The sequence below is a fragment of the Anolis sagrei genome, chromosome 3, assembly GCF_037176765.1.
Source record: "Anolis sagrei isolate rAnoSag1 chromosome 3, rAnoSag1.mat, whole genome shotgun sequence".
Lineage (NCBI taxonomy): Eukaryota > Metazoa > Chordata > Lepidosauria > Squamata > Dactyloidae > Anolis > Anolis sagrei.
This window is the reverse complement of record NC_090023.1, coordinates 150455097-150473044: the sequence shown is the minus strand read 5'-3', so window position 1 is coordinate 150473044 and position 17948 is coordinate 150455097. Positions and strand designations below refer to the sequence as shown.

The 17948-nt window shown below is 39.5% G+C and overlaps 1 protein-coding gene across 1 annotated transcript in view; it reads right to left on the bottom strand.

Moving 5' to 3' along the window:
- Positions 1 to 14157: 14157 nt before the first annotated feature.
- Positions 14158 to 17948, bottom strand: part of LRMDA (leucine rich melanocyte differentiation associated) — an 886320-nt gene continuing 882529 nt past the window's right edge. The window contains exon 7 of the mRNA XM_067466959.1: positions 14158 to 15125. Within this exon, the coding sequence (XP_067323060.1) occupies positions 15046 to 15125 (80 nt within the window). The 3' untranslated portion in view covers positions 14158 to 15045. The remainder of the gene's footprint in view (positions 15126 to 17948) is intronic.

The window sequence follows — 17948 nt, the reverse complement described above, 5'->3', positions numbered from 1 at the left end:
TTGTATTGTCGAAGGCTTTCATGGCTGGAATCACTGGGTTGTTTGGGTTGTTGTAGGTTTTTCGGGCGATATGGCCATGATCTAGAGGAATTTCTCCTGACATTTTGCCTGCGTCTATGGCAAGTATCCTCAGAGGTAGTGAGGTCTGTTGGAACTAGAGAAAAGGGTTTATATATCTGTGGGTGAGACAAAGGACTCTTGTCTGCTGGAGACAGACCTCACTACCTCTGAGGATGCTTGCCATAGATGCAGGCGAAACATCAGGAGAAATGCCTCTAGAATATGGCCATATAGCCATACATGGATAAGTGCCCTTCTTCCTCCATGAAATGGATGATGCCTACAACAACCCAAGCCTGGTTGTACTCCTTTGGCCAAATCTCTATCTGGATATTCAGGATAACCAGGCCATGTTGATAAAGGAGTATAATTCAGTTGTCTTTTTTTTTTCTACCAGTATACTGAAAACCCTGAAAGAGCTAAATATATTAATGAGGCTGCAAATCAACTCTATGGATAAGATAAACGGGTAAGCTAAGTAGATGGATGGGGTTCCTGCCCTCTGAGGTTGGTCCCACATGGGAAATATAGATCAATATAAAAATAAGCTTCTGGGGACAAAATCAGAGGGCACTAGCTGTTAACCATGTCCACAGATATGTGGAAGACTATCATCTTTGGATTCTACCTCTATAGAGTTGTGTGTGTGTGTGTGTGTGTTTTTTTGTTTTCATCCATAGGAAGCTTCCATAGGTACTAACAGAGCAGGAGAGAGAAGTTTCAGGGGTGGAACCTATTGATGTGGATATAACTGCTCAAATGGATGTATTGCCACACATGTATTACCCTGCCTATCTCAGGAGCATTGAACCATTGGATCAATGTCCTGATGGGCAATTTGATGTACTACCAGTAATTATGTGTGAGTGTAGATTGTCTGTGATTACACCTGAATTCTCAGAGTTTCACAACACGGTGGATCAAACTACTTCCATGGGGGAGAGGTGTTTTTTAAACTATCTTGTGAGTACAACAGAAATAAGTGTTAATTCTATAAATGGCTGACTCAGGCTTAGCGTTTCAATTGCCCCTTAAACTCATCACTATATTAAAGGGATTTATTTTGTGTGGAGAAACAGCTCATCTCCTTTTGGTGTATCAAGCTATGACCTATCTAGGCTTTTTCTCTGGTGTGTTGGAAGAAATAATTGTGCTACAGTGGCAAAAGAGATGTTGGAGGTGGTGGGGAGTGGGGGGGGGGGGCATTCGGGAGCTAGAGAAAGCTCATGTTATCAAAAGTGCCTGAGGTTTCCATCCCCAGCAATTGCCAGGTAACCTACTGTTGCCATTTTATGTTGCAAAAAAAAATCCTTCCTTTCTCTCTGAAGCAATCAGGTTTCTGTGCTGTATGGCTGTGTTCTAGCAGCATTTTCTTCTGGTGTTTTGTCTGTATCTGTGGTTGGAATCTTCAGAGGATCCTCTGAAGATGCCAGCTATAGATGTAGGTGACTAGACTTCTGATTGATAACTTTTGGAATAAAGAGAATTTTGGGGACATGTCTTCAAGAGGTTCTTTTTTAGTACACTGAATGAGGTGGGAAGTAGCTACCTAACCTAGCAATTTAATTTTGGACATATTTGCTCTGTTGTTTTTTTAAAAAATCCTGTCTTACAAGCAAATACTTCAGAATTTATACTTATGTTGTCAATATCCAGGTACAAGTAGGTCATCAGAACCCAGGAGAGTGAAAAATATGTCACATTCCCAGTTTATGAATCCTTGGCATACTGATGCTGCATGGGGCATCAATTAGGCAGTGATTCTCAACCTTTGGGTCCCCAGATGTTTTGGCCTTCAACTCCCAGAAATCCTAACAGCTAGTAAACTGGCTGGGATTTCTGGGAATTGGAAGCCAAAATACCTGGGGACCCACAGGTTGAGAACCACTGTGTGCTGGTACGGCTGTACCAGGAGCTCCAACTTTTATTTTATTTCTGTTATCTGTTTGCAGTCATAGGGCAGGCCACCTGTCCATCATAATTAAGCTTTGGTTCCACCCCTTGTTCAGGGCTCTGGGAGGGAAAGGAGCCATTTTTTGGTCAGTCTCACATAAGGAAGCTAAACTATAGGACGTAGACCAGCTCGTCCCGTAGAAAAGCTTCTTTTCTCAAGAACAGAAACAGAAACAGAAATTCCAGGGGAAAGGTCCCAAGGCTCTGGCTGAGAGCTCATAGCCTCTCAGCCTCACAGCAATCAGAGGGAAAACGGCCCTGAAGTTTTCAAAGAATTCTTGGAGGGAGGACAGCATTACAGATCCACTGAACTCCAGCGGAAAATTCTACAAACCTCGGCTGGTAGGTCTACTCGATACCCAGATGCATTTGGAATCGGTAGTAGGACCCACACCGATGAGGAATAGATAGTAAACAGCCTGGGAGAGGTTAAATAGGGGTTTTTTTTTCTTACAGAGAAAGTACAGTTAATCAAAGTCAGGTACCAGTCCATTGAGGACTAGACTGAGAAAGCCTTGAAGTGTTGTTTGAACCATTGAAGATTTGTTGTTTGTTCCATAATAAAGACTTTGTTGTATCATTAAAGACTCTAAAGACCATCACTTCAGAAAAATCCCTGAGAATCTCTCTTTGAGGCCCCCTGGCTTCCGCTGGGCTTAAAGTATAGGTCCTATAGAAAAGACAGTTGTTAGAGGCCTAGTGCGCAACAGAACAACTGAATTAGAGGATGTGAAACCATATATGGATAAGTGCCCTTCTTCCTCCTTGAAATGGATGATGCCATATTTAAATTAAGCCTTGAAGAATACCTTTAAACTTCCATGTCTTCAAGCTAATATCACAAGTTGATAATTCAGAGCATGGGTTGGTGAGGGATGTTCAGCTATATCAACAAGAATAAATAAGAAACAAACATTGAATACTACAGAACTTTTCTTCTGATTCACTTGGAATTGTGTATGGCATTTGAAGGCTTCTCATGAAGATGACAGTGTCTCAAAGCAAAACTAAGATATCGCTTGAGGTCTTTTGTGGCCTGTTTTTGTCAGAAGCAGATTTTATTCTGCTTACAAGTGTGGTGACTGAGCTGCTTGCCTCAGCGTCTTGGAGTTTAATTTCAGTCCTTAAAGTGTGCCAAGAGTTAATAACCCCAAAAGTCACAGAGTATAACTGACCATCCTTTTGTAAAATTGCCATAAATGCTGCAGCAGTCAGAATGACTTCACAGCAGTACAATAGGTGCCTTCATGGCAATCTGAATCCGATTGCTTTATAGTTTGCAACCACTCAGGCTCATATTCCTTGGCAATCTCCCTAAGCTAAATAAGTCTGTGCCCTGCCAAGGAGCTGACACTTGGTGTAGTTGAGATATGCCATATGTTTCCAAAGAAAGAAAACTAGGCAAGGAGATCAAAGTCATGGCCATCCAGCATAAAGAACTATACTTTATATGTAAAAAGATGGTTTCTCAAATTTGTTTCATTGGTGGTTATTCTTATGGGGTGCCAACTACATACAGAGCATTAAGACATGACACAAAATATTTCACCTTTATACTATTAACTTCAATTAAAGTAGAGACATTCAATTAAATGAACCTAGACATTGCTTGTGTTGTTATGTGTATTCAAGTCATTTCTGAATTATGATAACCGTAAGGCCACCTTATCATATGGTTGTCCTAGCAAGATTTATTCCAAGGGAGTTTGCCATTGCCTTCCTCTGAGGCCAAGAAAGTAGGACTTGCCTAAGACCACCAAGTGGCTTTCCATGACTGAATGGGCAATTGAACTCTGGTCTCCAGAATCATTCTCTCTCCTTCGGGAGAGGTAAAGTGGGGTATAAATAAATAAATGTTGTTGTTGTTGTTGTTGTTGTTGTTGTTGTTGTTGTTATTCAGCACTCCAACTACAACACCACACTGGCTCACACATTGTCTTACTATTTAACTGTCAGTTCAGCAGGTCTATTCTAATTAAGATTAACCAACAGAATTATGACATTTCTTACCCTCCTTCTATATATTTGAGATAGATTATAACTATTGAAATACTCAATAAAAGATTTAAAAATTATCATGGCACTAAGACAGCAATTTTATTTCTTTGGAATGCATGCACATATGCATATAATTAAAATTTATTTTTATTTTATTTCGTATACTTCTACCCCGCCCTTCTCAACCCCCGAGGGGGGACTCAGGGTGGCTTACAAAATGGCACAATTCGATGCCTACACAATAATACAATAAACGTATAAAAACAGCAGTTAAACGGTTAAACCATTAAAACAACAATATATATCACAGTCAATAGCCAATCTCAAGCACAGCGTTCACGAACTCAGTCCATACTTCGTTCCACATTGTCTATTCCTATCCGTCGTCGCAATCCTTTATTTATCTGCCAGAGTGCCCAAACGCCTGGTCCCACATCCATGTTTTTAATTTCTTTCTAAAGGAAAGGAGGGATGTCGCTGATCTAATTTCCCCGGGGAGTGAATTCCATAGGTGAGGGGCCACCACTGAGAAGGCCCTGCTCCTTGTCCCCGCCAATCTCACTTGTGACAGAGGCGGGGCCGAGAGCAGGGCCTCCCCAGAGGATCTCAAACTCCGAGATGGGACATAGAGGGAGATGCGTTCGGACTAATGGGTAGTTTACAAGCATGCAAACTAGCAATGGGATTCATCCAACAATACTGATTACAACGGTGTTCTCAACCTCTGGGTCCCCAGATGTTTTGGCTTTCAACTCCCAGAAATCCTAATAGCTGATAAACTGTCTGGGATTTCTGGGAGTTGTAGGCCAAAACACCTGGGGACCCCCAGGTTGAGAGCCACTGGATTAGAAGTACAACCAAGCAAAAAATGTCTCTTCTTTACCTAAGGTTGAATTCACTTCTTCAACATACAGTGTTGGTCACTAGCTTAGATTACTTTAAAAAGTAGATTACATAGTTTCATGGAGGGTATGTCCACCATGCATATCAATAGCTGATGGAAATTGAAATGGCCTTGACTGAGAGATAGCTGTAACTTAAATGGGAAATGTTGAGAAATGAGAACGATAGCAGTGAATCTGACAAGCAGAGTAATAAAACCAGCAAGGAAGAAGCTGAATAAGAATCAGTGCCATTCTTACTCATCCCTCTCAGGATGTAATGGATTAAAAAAAACACAGATTAACTTCTGTTTTAGTTTCCTATCTTTCCTATCTAACACTTCCTGCCCTAACACTGCTGCATTCTTAATAATCAAAAACTATATCTTTTTTTTTTGTCTTCTTCCTTTTGGTAGATTTCAGGATACCTTGTATATCACTGGGGATCTTGTTATTCTTGTCACTAACTCCACTTTATTTCTTGTAATTTTTTCCATCTCTGTAATAGTGATTATCTCTTATTACTTTGTAAAACCCAATGTTTTTATTTTCTTCTCTTCTTTTAAAAAGTCAATAAAAGACTGCCACTCTTATTCAAATTTGAGAGGGCTTGGTGATTGTATAAGCATAGTCAATTTGCCAGATCTTTCATTTTTGTAATCTATAGATCTGGAGTGGGATTTTTTCCCCTTGTTTCTTGTAATAGGCATTGACAATCCTTGCTGCAATCACCATGTATAGAAAAAAATTCAAGAATTTCTTTTTGACAATATTGCATTTGTAAATCCCAACAGAAATGCTTCTGGTTCTAGCGGTATCATAATTTTTTTTATATTTTCAATATTCTTGAAAACTGTAATCCAGACTTTTTATCTTTATGGCAGGTCCACCACATACAGTAAAAAGTTCCCTCTTTTTGTTGACGTTTCCATCTTTGCTAGCTTTTCCAGTGTCGTGTACTATCTATACATCATCTTGTAGTCCAGAGCATCTTGTGAATTTAATCTTTGTTTTCCACATCTGATCCCAGTTATCTAGATGCATATTATGGCTCACATTCTTTGACCATTGTATCATACAGTCTTTAACCAGATGTTGTTCTGTGTCTAATTTTGATTAACTTTGCAATTTGTTTTTCGTCAGAATAGAAAAAATATTGTCAATTTCATTACCTTTTCAATCTATAGCTATCTTCTTATACATTTGGCATCTTTCTTTTATTATCTATCAATTGTCTGTATTGAAATCATGAGATTTGTATTCCCTCTTGTTGTAATTGGTTTAATTTTAAAAAATGGACTTATCTAGATAATTAATACTTGTTCCTAGTTGGGCGATTGGTCTTCATCCATTTCTGTCTGGCAAAAAGCTTCTTTGGTTGATGTCCACAGAGGTACTTTTGAGTAGAATATTGGCTTGTCCTTTTTCCATACTCTGTATAGTGTGCACTCTGTTTGTTGTTTCGTGGTGCTCAGCTCCACACAGTACAAAGAAATTGTCTGGTTCTGTGATGCGGTTGAGACCACATCACACAAAATTCACAGAAAAAAATATCCCAGATTGTCTCTCCAGACTGCTAAGACCAAACTCGCAAGAACATCTCAGAGAAACAGCTCCTGGACTAAAGCATTAAATCTGGTCTAGTAAAATTGGATTTACCAGTATGTATGTAAGGTATGTAAGACTTGGAGTGACAAGTCAAACATTATCCAAATCACCAGAAAAGAAGACAGGTGGCACAATAATAAAATAAAATAAAAAACATACAATTTACAAACGCATAGATCAAAACTGCAATTAAATAGACATACACTACATCTCGTAACAACAGAGATTTGATTTCTATACTTATTCATGTGCTATCCAGACCTTATCCAGACCTTATCAGGTAATATCTTAAACTTGCTCAGTTGGTGAGCAAGTTTAAGATATTACCTTCCATTCTTGTGGCCAAACCAAATTTGGCCTGGATGGTTCATCAGATAGATAATCTGTTGACATGGAAGGCTGTCCTGTTTAAAATAGGGCAGATGGCGGAAAACTCAAACCCAACTTTACTATGCAAACAAATTATGCTAATATCTGATTTTTAAAAATACTTCTTTCAAAATACTTCTGTAGCTTCATTTAATAAGGAAATCTCCAAAGTCACTTTGAACTTCACCTTAGTTGAAATTTCAGCAGTGTTCCCATGCTTCATTGCTCTATTATCTTGGCTCTTCAGTTTTCAGCTTCTTGCGTGCAACTCCCTCATTTGCTGTTAAACAGTTTTCCTCCCACTCCTCCCATACCATGCTCACTCTTCACCTCAACATTTTGCAAATCAACCCAAGTCTAGTCATGGCACAGAATGAAAATGCAGACTTTTATCATAGCAGAAACACAACACCATTTCAAATCAATTGTATGTTTTCCAGTTCTTTCTCAAATAAACAATATTAGTACAAGTAGAAAGCTAGTAGATTGAGAAGCAAGGTTCTTGTCCTCTCCTTCCTTGTCTATTTTTTTATACTTTTGGGAAAGTGAATATATAGCAACTATATTGAAGCATGAAAAAGTTACTCATCTTCTTTCCTTGCTTTAAGTAGCACACATCTTTTTTGCTTATCTGTAGAAATTGCTCAAACAGAGATGTCGAAGAAAAGGGTGGTGGTGGAATATACATCTATAGGTTTTTTTAAAAGTCCATACAGTGAATTTCATTTTGTTAATGTCTGAATGGCCCAACAGTATGGTTCTGAATGAGACAATCTGTCTGCTGTAGTTATGGTCCTAGCCCTCCCCAAGAGACCAGGCATAATTGCTAATGCAGAGGTCCTGGGAACACAATCTAAGAATAATTCTCCTTGGCCCAACTGAATCTGGAAGAGGAAATGACAGTTTCACAGGGAAGCAAAGGCTATAAACACTGCCACTCATTCACAAACCATATAAGTGTCGGAAATATTCCCCTCACCCTTCATCATAAGAATGTGCAAAGTACACAAAGGAGAATCAAAGGGAAAGGGTTCATTTTTTTCTAAGCAGAGAGCGTGAATGAAAAAAAGAATATAAAGAGACACATCCCAAAGTCAGAAAATCCTAATTCTGTAATTGATTTGTATCATTATGTCGGAGTGCGGAGGCATGCTTCTTTTCAGACATGCTTCAGACTGTCTGCACATTTTATTTCGCTACTTTGTCACTAGGACAGTCCTAATCTAGCTGTTTGAGTAGTTTTCAATTTTAAAAAAGAAGAAAGCAATTCACATACTTTTGAGGCAGTTACTTGTATTTACAAAAAAATTGTTCAGTCTAACTTAATCATGTATTTTATGGCTATTTTAGTTTAAAGAAAAACAACAATCGAATATTCTCATTCTCTTTTTTAGAAGAAGAAGAAGAAGAAGAAGAAGAAGAAGAGGAAGAAGAAGAAGAAGAAGAGGGTTGTTGTAGGTTTTTTCGGGCTATATGGCCACGGTCTTGAAGCATTCTCTCCTGACATTTCGCCTGCATCTATGGCAAGCATCCTCAGAGGTAATGAGCATTTGTTGGATTTTCTTGGGGAAGAAGAACTACTTGATTTTTCTACCCCACCTCCATCTCCCCGAGGGGACTCGGGGCGGCTTACATGGGGCCAAGCCCAAAGTAAAATACAATTAAAAGCAAAACAAAAACAAATTACAAATTCCAATAGCACAAAACAGTATAACAATAATAAACAAGCATCAAGCAAAAACGGGCCAATTTTGGAGGGGGGAGGGAAGGAGGTTGTGAAAAACTCTTTGGTAGAGGTTAAAACAGAAACAGCAAATGCGTGACACAAATGATGCATTCCACTGATTTCAAAGTGGTCCATTAAAAGGAATTGCCCAAGGTAAATTTATTTTAGATATCAATTATGAGTCAACTAGGCTAAGAGATTCTACTGTCAACCTAGAAGACTTTCTGCAACTTAGGCTGCTCCTAACTGAGGTGAGCCCTCCACATTCTGCCGTATTTTTCTATCTACCGCAGTGACTGGGAAGAGGGCACCATACTACCCCACTGGGTAGGTCTGACCCAGTTTCTTGGCAGACCTCCCCAGCACTGGTTTGAACACTTGTCATGTGAGAAATGAGCCTCCTACTCCCCACTTTCAAGTAAGTTAAGCAAATGAGTGAGGTTTCACACCTCTGGTTGACATTTCTCTCTCAAGTCTAATATCAAGGTCCCTAGGTCAGTGGTACAACTCTAGATAATTAAGATCAGGGAAGTCTGATTTACAGTGTTCCTAGCAAAGACTGTACAGAAAATGATGAAGCCATTGCACAAAAGGACTAAAACAAATGGTGGATTTCAACAAAAGAGATAAAAACTACAGTTCAGTGATTAGTATTTGAGGTTCCATGAAGTCTCTTGTTTTTAATTACCACTTCCATTTTGTAATATTATGCATTTTGAAGGGGTTGTGGGGAAAATAAATGGGTTAAAATAGGGTTGAGGTGCAGCTATAGTTATGGCTGCACCTCAGGGTAGTATGGAACAAGGTCCAGCAAGTCAAGTTGGAAGGAGAAGCAGATGTACAAATGGAAAAGGAAATAAAGAAGCAAGGAAATATAGCATGTTGAAGATACAAGGTGAGAAAGCAGGCAAGGGAGGATGATAAGTGCAGTGGCAGAATGCAAGGGGTGTGTGTGTGTGTGTGAGAGAGAGAGATAAAATGATGGAAGGGCGATGGAGAAGAGTGGTTGTAGCCTTGTAGCTGTGATGATGACAATGGTGGGTGGCAGAATTCCCACATAAAGGGAGGGGAACGTGGTGAAGGTACAAGGTGAGTCCAAGAAGGAAGAGAAGTACAACAGCAAAGTATTATAACAGCAGGAGTAATACAAGAAGCAGTAAAAACAAGGGAAGAAATAATAATAATAATAATAATAATAATAATAATAATAATAATAATTATTATTATTTATTTGTAGCCTGCCCTGTCTCCCCGAGGGGGGGGGGTGAAGAAAGGATGAAGGATGCAGTGGGAAGGTACAAGGAGTAAGATAAGTTAGTACAAATTGAAAGAAAGGGCTATGTAAAGAGGTATGGTATTTCTATTTATCTCTTCCTCCTCCTCCCTCCCCTCCTCCTTCAGTCCTTTTCTTCCTCTCCCCTTCCTTGCTCTTCTCCTTTGCATTTCCCCCAGTAAACCACAAAGCACATTCTGATACTTCTTATGATGTTTTAAGATAATCTGTGACATGAAAAGAATCTTACTGTGATAACAATGTAATATATAATAGTATAATATTGTAGTATGCAATAGTACTGCAGTAATCTGACAAGAATTGCATTAGAAATGCTTCCACATGGCAAAATGTTAGTGCTGTTGCTGTTGTTATTATTAGATGGATATAGGCATCTATGGGGGTTCATAGGCACATTGGCCAGGAGACCCTTATGGCAGTGGTTCCCAACCTGTGGGTCCCCAGATGTTTTGACCATCAACTCCCAGAAATCCTAACAGCTGGTAGTTGGCTGGAATTTCTGGGAGTTTTAGGCCAAAACCCCTGGAGACTCACAGGTTGAGAACCACTGTTTTATGCAGAAGTCTAACTATTGGCACCTATGCGGGTTTATAGGCACATTGGCCAGGAGGTCCTATGGGTAGGGTGGACATAGGTGTCTATGAAAAAATAGTCAAATTGCATATTCAGGGAGTTTGTCGTGAAAAATATATTTTCACATCCCCCTATTTTTACAATATTTTTGGTATTTTATAGTGTAACATTATTATGAATCACTTCCTCACAAATGAAACTTTCATAATTTTTTTTAAAAAGTCAAATGATGTGCAGATTTTTGCAATCCTCTTTATGTGTGAGAATTTTTTCATATAAAAATGAAGTCAATGTAAATTTACATTACTAATGTTGAGTGCTCTTTTATTGTTCATAGACAGACAATAATTTTCATTACGCTGTAACCAAAAAGTAGATGTGTTAACTCTTTTAGCTGAAGACCTAGAACATAATGAAACTTGCTATATGCGGCACTGCAAAAACCAAACCTCAAAACAAATTATGCTGAGGGTAATATTGAACCATGACCACAATTCATGCCTAAAATAATTTTGCCTCTGAAGTGGAGCAAACCCTTACTGATAGTGATACATAAGGTTTTGACATTTTAAAAGTATACTACGGGGGAGGGGAGGGAAAATGTAAAAGTCGTGGTCAGTTTTCAAGTACATTTCGATTGTTTGAGGCAGGGTTAAAAAGCCCTTGATGTGCTCAAGAAGAGATATCAAACCAGACTGAATGTGACACAAGGTTATTCTAAGCACTCCTGCTTCGAACTCCTCTGCCATGGTCAAAACATGTACTGACACTTCTGAGCAGCTCATCAAATATAAGTGAGCATGGCTTGCAGCTGGTAGTTGTTTTTGGGAAGTGGGCTGATTTCCTTACAAAACGTGATTGCAAATGATCATGTTATAACAATCTTCTAGCCATCTGATTTAAACCACCTCAATCATAATTGAATATACCTAATTGATTAATATTTTGCCACTTCTGTCCTCTTCATTTAACTCAGTGTCATATGGATCTTTGTAAACTGGTACATACAGTGATTTATTTATATATATAGATGAAGACATATATGAATAACTAGTTAGATGCTCTACAGAAAATGCAGTATTATGTTAAGGACTTGTTTGGATTATTGTAAATAAGGTTTTCAAATACTTTATTTAAGACACAGATAACCCCCCACAGAAGTTTAGATAATCCGCTTTTTTGTCGAAGGCTTTCATGGCCAGAATCACTGGGTTGTTTTAGGATTTTTTGGGCTATATGGCCATGTTCTAGAGGCATTCTCTTCTGATGTTTCACCTGCATCTATGGCAAACATCCTCAGAGGTAGTGTATAGAATCGCGAACCTCACTACCTCTGAGGACGCTTGCCATAGATGCAGGCGAAACGTCAGGAGAGAATGCCTCTAGAACATGGCCATATAGCCCAAAAAAACCTACAACAACCCAATCTGCTTTTTCATGTTGCGATCCACACCACAGTATAGGACTTGAACAGAGACCAGAACTATCAATGTTACTCCAGATCATCATCATCATAATTATCAACATCATTGGCTATCACTCATGGCCAAGTATGGCTGTCTTCCAAAAGTCCTGGTGGTGGGTTAGAACAACTGAACGCATACCCACTGCCAATGGGCTGGTCCATAGCTAGGGGCTACCAGATTTCACAGTCATGGCCCTGTTGCCACTCACAGATCACCATGGGAACATTGCCAGTTTTAGTTTGCTTGGAATATGTCTCTGTGTGAATTTGTTTTATGTGTAGGGATTGGTGCACAGCAACCAATATACAATCTTCATATGAACAGGTTTTGAACTAATGTCATGGATACAATGATGATTGGTGGCCTCTTATCTATTGCAGCTTTTGTCCACCTTCACAACTGTTCATCAGTGGCCCCTGGAATATCAGTTAGTGATAGTGGGAAGGGCTGTTAACTAGAAGTGTGCATGGTACCTGTTTCTCCCATTTCATCCATTATTTTCTTCATTTTGTTTCAGGTGTGAGAACAAAATGGGAATCCCTCCCACAAAATGAAAATAAGCTTGAAAGGAAAGAAAGAGGGAATGGATATTGTTTCCTTGCCTGCTTTTCGGGCCACGTAGTGCTCCTCACTTGACCGTGTGCTATTTCCCTCTGAGCCCTCCAGAGTGGTATCTTAAGACCTTTCTTTAAACCCAGTTTGCTTCTGCAGACCAAGGGCAAAGCATCTCATAAATAGTGGTATCTTAAGCCCTGCCTCTTCTGCAGACAGAGGGGAAAATATTACAGGAGGAGTGGTATCTTAAGTAACTCTGATGCTTTAAATCCAAGTTGTAAGGAAGGATATAAGGACAAACATGCAATTGCCAAAAATAATGGGAAGGGGAGGGGAATTCCACCACCCCCATTTCCGCCAGTTAAGAAAGAAGTGGAGGTGGGCACTGTAGTGGGGCTGGGCACTGGGGTGTGTGTGCGGTGTGCAAAACATCTTTGACATTTGACAGGAAGGAATGGGGCCCTGCCGAGCCTCCCTCCTGCTGCTGCTCCTGGAGAAGTTAGAGGGCAGGACCAGCAGCGGGAAAGAGGGAATGTTTTAAGATTTTATTTATAGAAAGAAAAGAAATCCCTAAAAATGGGTGGATGACCCAAATTTTATAAAACTTGATGGGCTAAAAATGGTAGATGTGTCCTCCATGTGTAGTGATTTTCACCCCTCTAGCCCTAAAACTGAGCTGAAGGGGAGCATGGGGAAGCCCACCCATAGTGGCCAGTAGGTTGAAAATGTTCATTTTTTTTCAGATGTGTAACAAAAATGCCCATTTTTGGGAGGCACTCGAAAATTAAAACAGATTGGGGGGGGGGGGGCTTACGAATGAAACAATCAGAAACAGATAGCGATTCTATACAAATGCAAAAGGCTACTCTCACCAGCTCCTGTAGAGGACATGATGGTTCTGTGTCTTGCTAAATGGCTGCTTCCCACCCAGACACAAATCAGCTGCTTGTCACTGGTTACTATTTAGTAAGGACATAAAACCCATTGCTCTTCCCTCCAAATAGCAAGCAAGCAAGCAGAGGTGCATCAAGGAAATTCAGAGCACTGTGATGAAGTGCCACATTTTGTAATATGAAATATTTTAAAGGTGGAAAGAGCAAGAGACTTAGGGCACTGTTTTCAGTGGCAGCTGTTTTGGCCATGATCTGTCCTGAGGCCAGTGATGCGCCCCCAAGTGGTAATACTCCAGCAATATGTCCCAGAAGCACAATTAGAGATTAAGATTGTCCGCACATTGCACTTACCCAAAAATCCTTATATCTCACTCAGCACTTTTTAATCTGTACACCATTACATTTGGCCCGGCCTAGTTTTATTGTGTTATGGTGTACTGTTTTTACTGTTTACTGTTATTGCTTTAATGTTTTGATTTGCTTTGGTTTATGTGTATTTGTTACATTGTTGTTCTATTGAGGCCTTGGCCTATGTAAGCCGCATCGAGTCCTTCGGGAGATGCTAGTGGGTACAAATAAAGATGATGATGATGATGATGATGATGATGATGATGATGATGATGATGATGATAATAATGGCTGTTCATCAACACGGGTACAACTTGGTTTGATTTTTAAGAAGCTAATTAGTCTTGTGCAGGAACTTAGCCTAAAAAATACTCCCCAAAATGGCTTTTGAAAGAGGTTCATTTTAGTTACATAGATTTTACAAAAAGCAAAACAAGGGACAGGGTTTGCTTTATTTGGATATTGATGAATACATAGTAACAAATGTCACTTACGAAGTAGAAACAAATGTGTGTGCCCTCTCATAGGGAGCGCAATTAATCTCTTTCCCCCAAATTAATTTTTTCATGACAACTCTCCGATATCCCTATCTGTTGTCTGTCTTTTGCAGTTATTGTTCCTATACCCCAAAGACAAATGAACACACAACAACAACTACCACAATTATTTTTCTATCTTGGCTGCTAAGTTACGAACAAATACAAACATGCCTGAATTTTGTCAAGGAAGACCCATTTTCCCCAGCATTAGCAGTTAAATGACATTTCAGATGCTTTTATTACTTTCCCACATAAAAACAAGTGAACTGTGCTGTTCTACATGTGATACATCTACTTTGTGTGTTAGCATTAGATACCTGAGGACAATAGAGACAGATAAGGAGCTGGTGCTCTCTGAAATTCTCAGACTGCAGCCATTTTCGATAAAGATAGTTTTCTCGCTCAACAGGCAAGCTGCAGATAAAGACGGGGGCTTCTCTGAAAAGCAGCTGAGCATGCTCAGTGGGGCCCCAGGTGTGACCTTTGCTCTCCGGCGAGGAGCAGTTGGGCCGGGCAATCCATCATGGTGTTCTTCCTGTCAGGCCTGGTGCTTTGCTGCAGCTGTCTGTCACACTGGTGGATGGGACCTGCTTAGAGGCAATCATGTCAATCTCTATGTGACTACTCAGGCTAAAGCAGAAGGATGGTTTTGACAGGTCTGGCAAAGTCAGCAGAAGGAACTGGAGGACTTTGGTTGATGCATCCTTTTTTTCTTTTCCTTTTAAAGAGGTGGAAGCTGTGTGTGTGTCCCTGTGTAAAGCATTTTGCAGAGGCAGTCTCCCTCAGAGCTGGTCATCCCGTATAAACCGGTTGCCTTCCGAATGCTTCCCATAATAGACATACCGGCATTTCCCTAAAACACCTGCAAAAAGAAGAGAAACAGAAAGGTTAGCACTGAATGTGGTGTGTGCAAATAATAGCACATTGCAGGAAGATCAGAGCAGGGGAGAGTGTGTCTTGGAATTCAGTTCCACGGAAGCTTCTGTCACTATGCATAACAACAACTAAAGGACATGCTGTTACTCTTGAGCAATGTGTGCCAATGGTTTTATTTTTTAAGAAAAGAATACAATGACTTATAATGCAGTCGATCTGTTGGCCCTCCAACAAAATGTTATTGGGGATTTCAGTTGATTGCATTTTATAAAAAGTAATGTTAAAAACAACATGCCAAAACTGTGTAACTACTTGGCAGTCATAAGTAACATGTAACATGTAAAGAACTATTTTTCTGGCTTTTAAAATATAGGCAAATACTAGCAATTTTGCCTTTCAATAACATTACCAAGCTCACAGGTGTGTCTATCAGGCTGGACATCTATGAATAAGGTTGAATATTTGAATAAGGTGTACCATGAAAAGATAAGAAATACATACACATCTCCAGGTCATTTCAAGGAACCAAGTTGTATTTTCAAGGCCCATAAAGCCCTATACGGTTCTGGCCCATCTTACTTATCCGAATGTATCTCCTTTATGTTCCACCTCATGGTCTAAGATCTGCTGGGGAGGCCCTGCTCTCGGTCCCACTGGCCTCGCAAACGCGTCTGGTGGGGATGAGGGACAGGGCCTTCTCAGTGGTGACCCCCCACTTGTGGAATTCGCTCCCCAGTGATATTAGATCAGCATCCTCCCTCCTTCAGAAACAAATTAAAATTGTGGTTGTAGAACCAGTCCTTTGGCTAATGCGCGCAGAAGCACTTGAATATGAACTGGACCTGACGACTGTTATGATAATTGGAAACGGATATGTGATTATGAGTTGTGTGATTATATCATTAATTGTTATTGTTTTTAACCTTTATATATTTATGCTTTTATATTGATGTTATTGTGATTGTGGCATCGAATTGCTGCCTATGTTAACCTCTCTGAGTCCCCCTTCGGGGGTTGAGAAGGGCGAGGTAGAAATGCTGTAAATAAATAAATAAAATAAATAAATAAACACATAGATGATTTTATGCATGTATTAATGCAGCTCAGATGTTATAGTCAAGTGTAGACTTAATATGTTAGGCATTGTTTTCCTTCCCTTGAAATTCCTTCTAAGCAAACAATTCCAACTATACCTTGAAATTCAGGTAACTATTAGAGTACTAATTTAAATCTACACATTATATGATTGCATATTAGCACCTGGAACTAGCTAAGTAAAAGTAGGCTGATAATCTATATAATTAAAAATGTAATGTTCATTTGTGGGATTAACATAACTCAAAAGTCACTGGAGCAATGGACACCAAATTTGGCAATACACCTATCAGGCCAACGAGTGACCATTGCTCAAAAAAATTGATTTTGTCATTCAGAAGTTGTAGTTGCTGGGATTAATAGTTAACCTATAATCAAAGAGCATTCTGAACGCCACCAATGATGGAATTGACCTGAATTTGGCACACAGTTCTCCCATGACTAACAGAAAACACTAGAAGGGTTTAGAGGACATTGATCTTGAGTTTGGGAGTTGTAGTTCACCTACATCCCGAGAGCAGTGTGGACTCAAACAATGAAGGATCTAGACCAAACATGGTATGAATACTCCATATGCCTAAATATGAACAGATGGAGTTTGGGGGAAATAGACCTTGGTGTTTGGGAGTTGTAGTTACTGGGATTTATAGTTCACTTACAATCAAAGACCATTCTGAACCCCACCAACAATAGAATTGGGCCAAACTTCCCACACAGAACCCCAATGACCAACAGAAAATACTGTGTTTTCTGATGGTCTTTAGTGACCCTTCTGACACTCCTTCATGACTCCCCCCACCCCACGGGGTCACGACTCCCAGGTTGAGAAATGCTGCCTTAAGGCCATCCAGTCCAACTCCCTTCACTAGGGCAAGAAAACATAATCAAAACCCTCCTGATAAAGAGCCATTCAGCCATGGATATAGATAGATATGATTCACACACACAAACATATACACACATATGACAGATATCGTATCATAGAGTTAAAAAAGGATCCCTAAAGAAGGACAATTATATGTTGCATGTTCCAGAGTTGAGAAATCAGACAATCTCCACATCAACACTGACAAAGAAACAACAAGAAATACTGTTTACTCACAAGCATAAAGAAATTACATATATTAGAAACCAACACTTTCTCATTTATTTTTCAGATCACCAGACTGGGCCACAACAACATGTGGCAGGGGATGGCTATTTCTCTATAAAAGGTCCAATTTGTTAATTCACAAATCCATTCAATCTTATTTCTGCAGTGATCCTCCATCTCCATAATCCCAGTAAAGATTCTACTTCCATGCATATTTTCCATGTATTTCCCCAGAAAATATGTATCACTCTATATTTTTTACAGTGCTATGTCATACCACATTATCAAATTAGGACTTTTGAGTTTCTTCTGCCACCTGCAGAATTCTGGGAAATGTAGTTTGGGAAGGCAAGGACTTGTATAACTGAGAATTCAAAAGGTCCTGCCCTAAACCACATTTCTCAGAATTCTGAAGGCAACACAAGAAGCCCAAAATGGACGGCTGCCTGCTTTAAAACCCAAGCATGACAACATGGTAAGTTAAACAAACAACCATATTAAAATATTAATTTAAAAGAGTTTTGAAAGATAATTGAAATATGATAATGGTGATGATAATGATGATGAGAACTATGACAATGATGGCGATGATGGCAAAAAAACAAATTGAACAAATCCTAA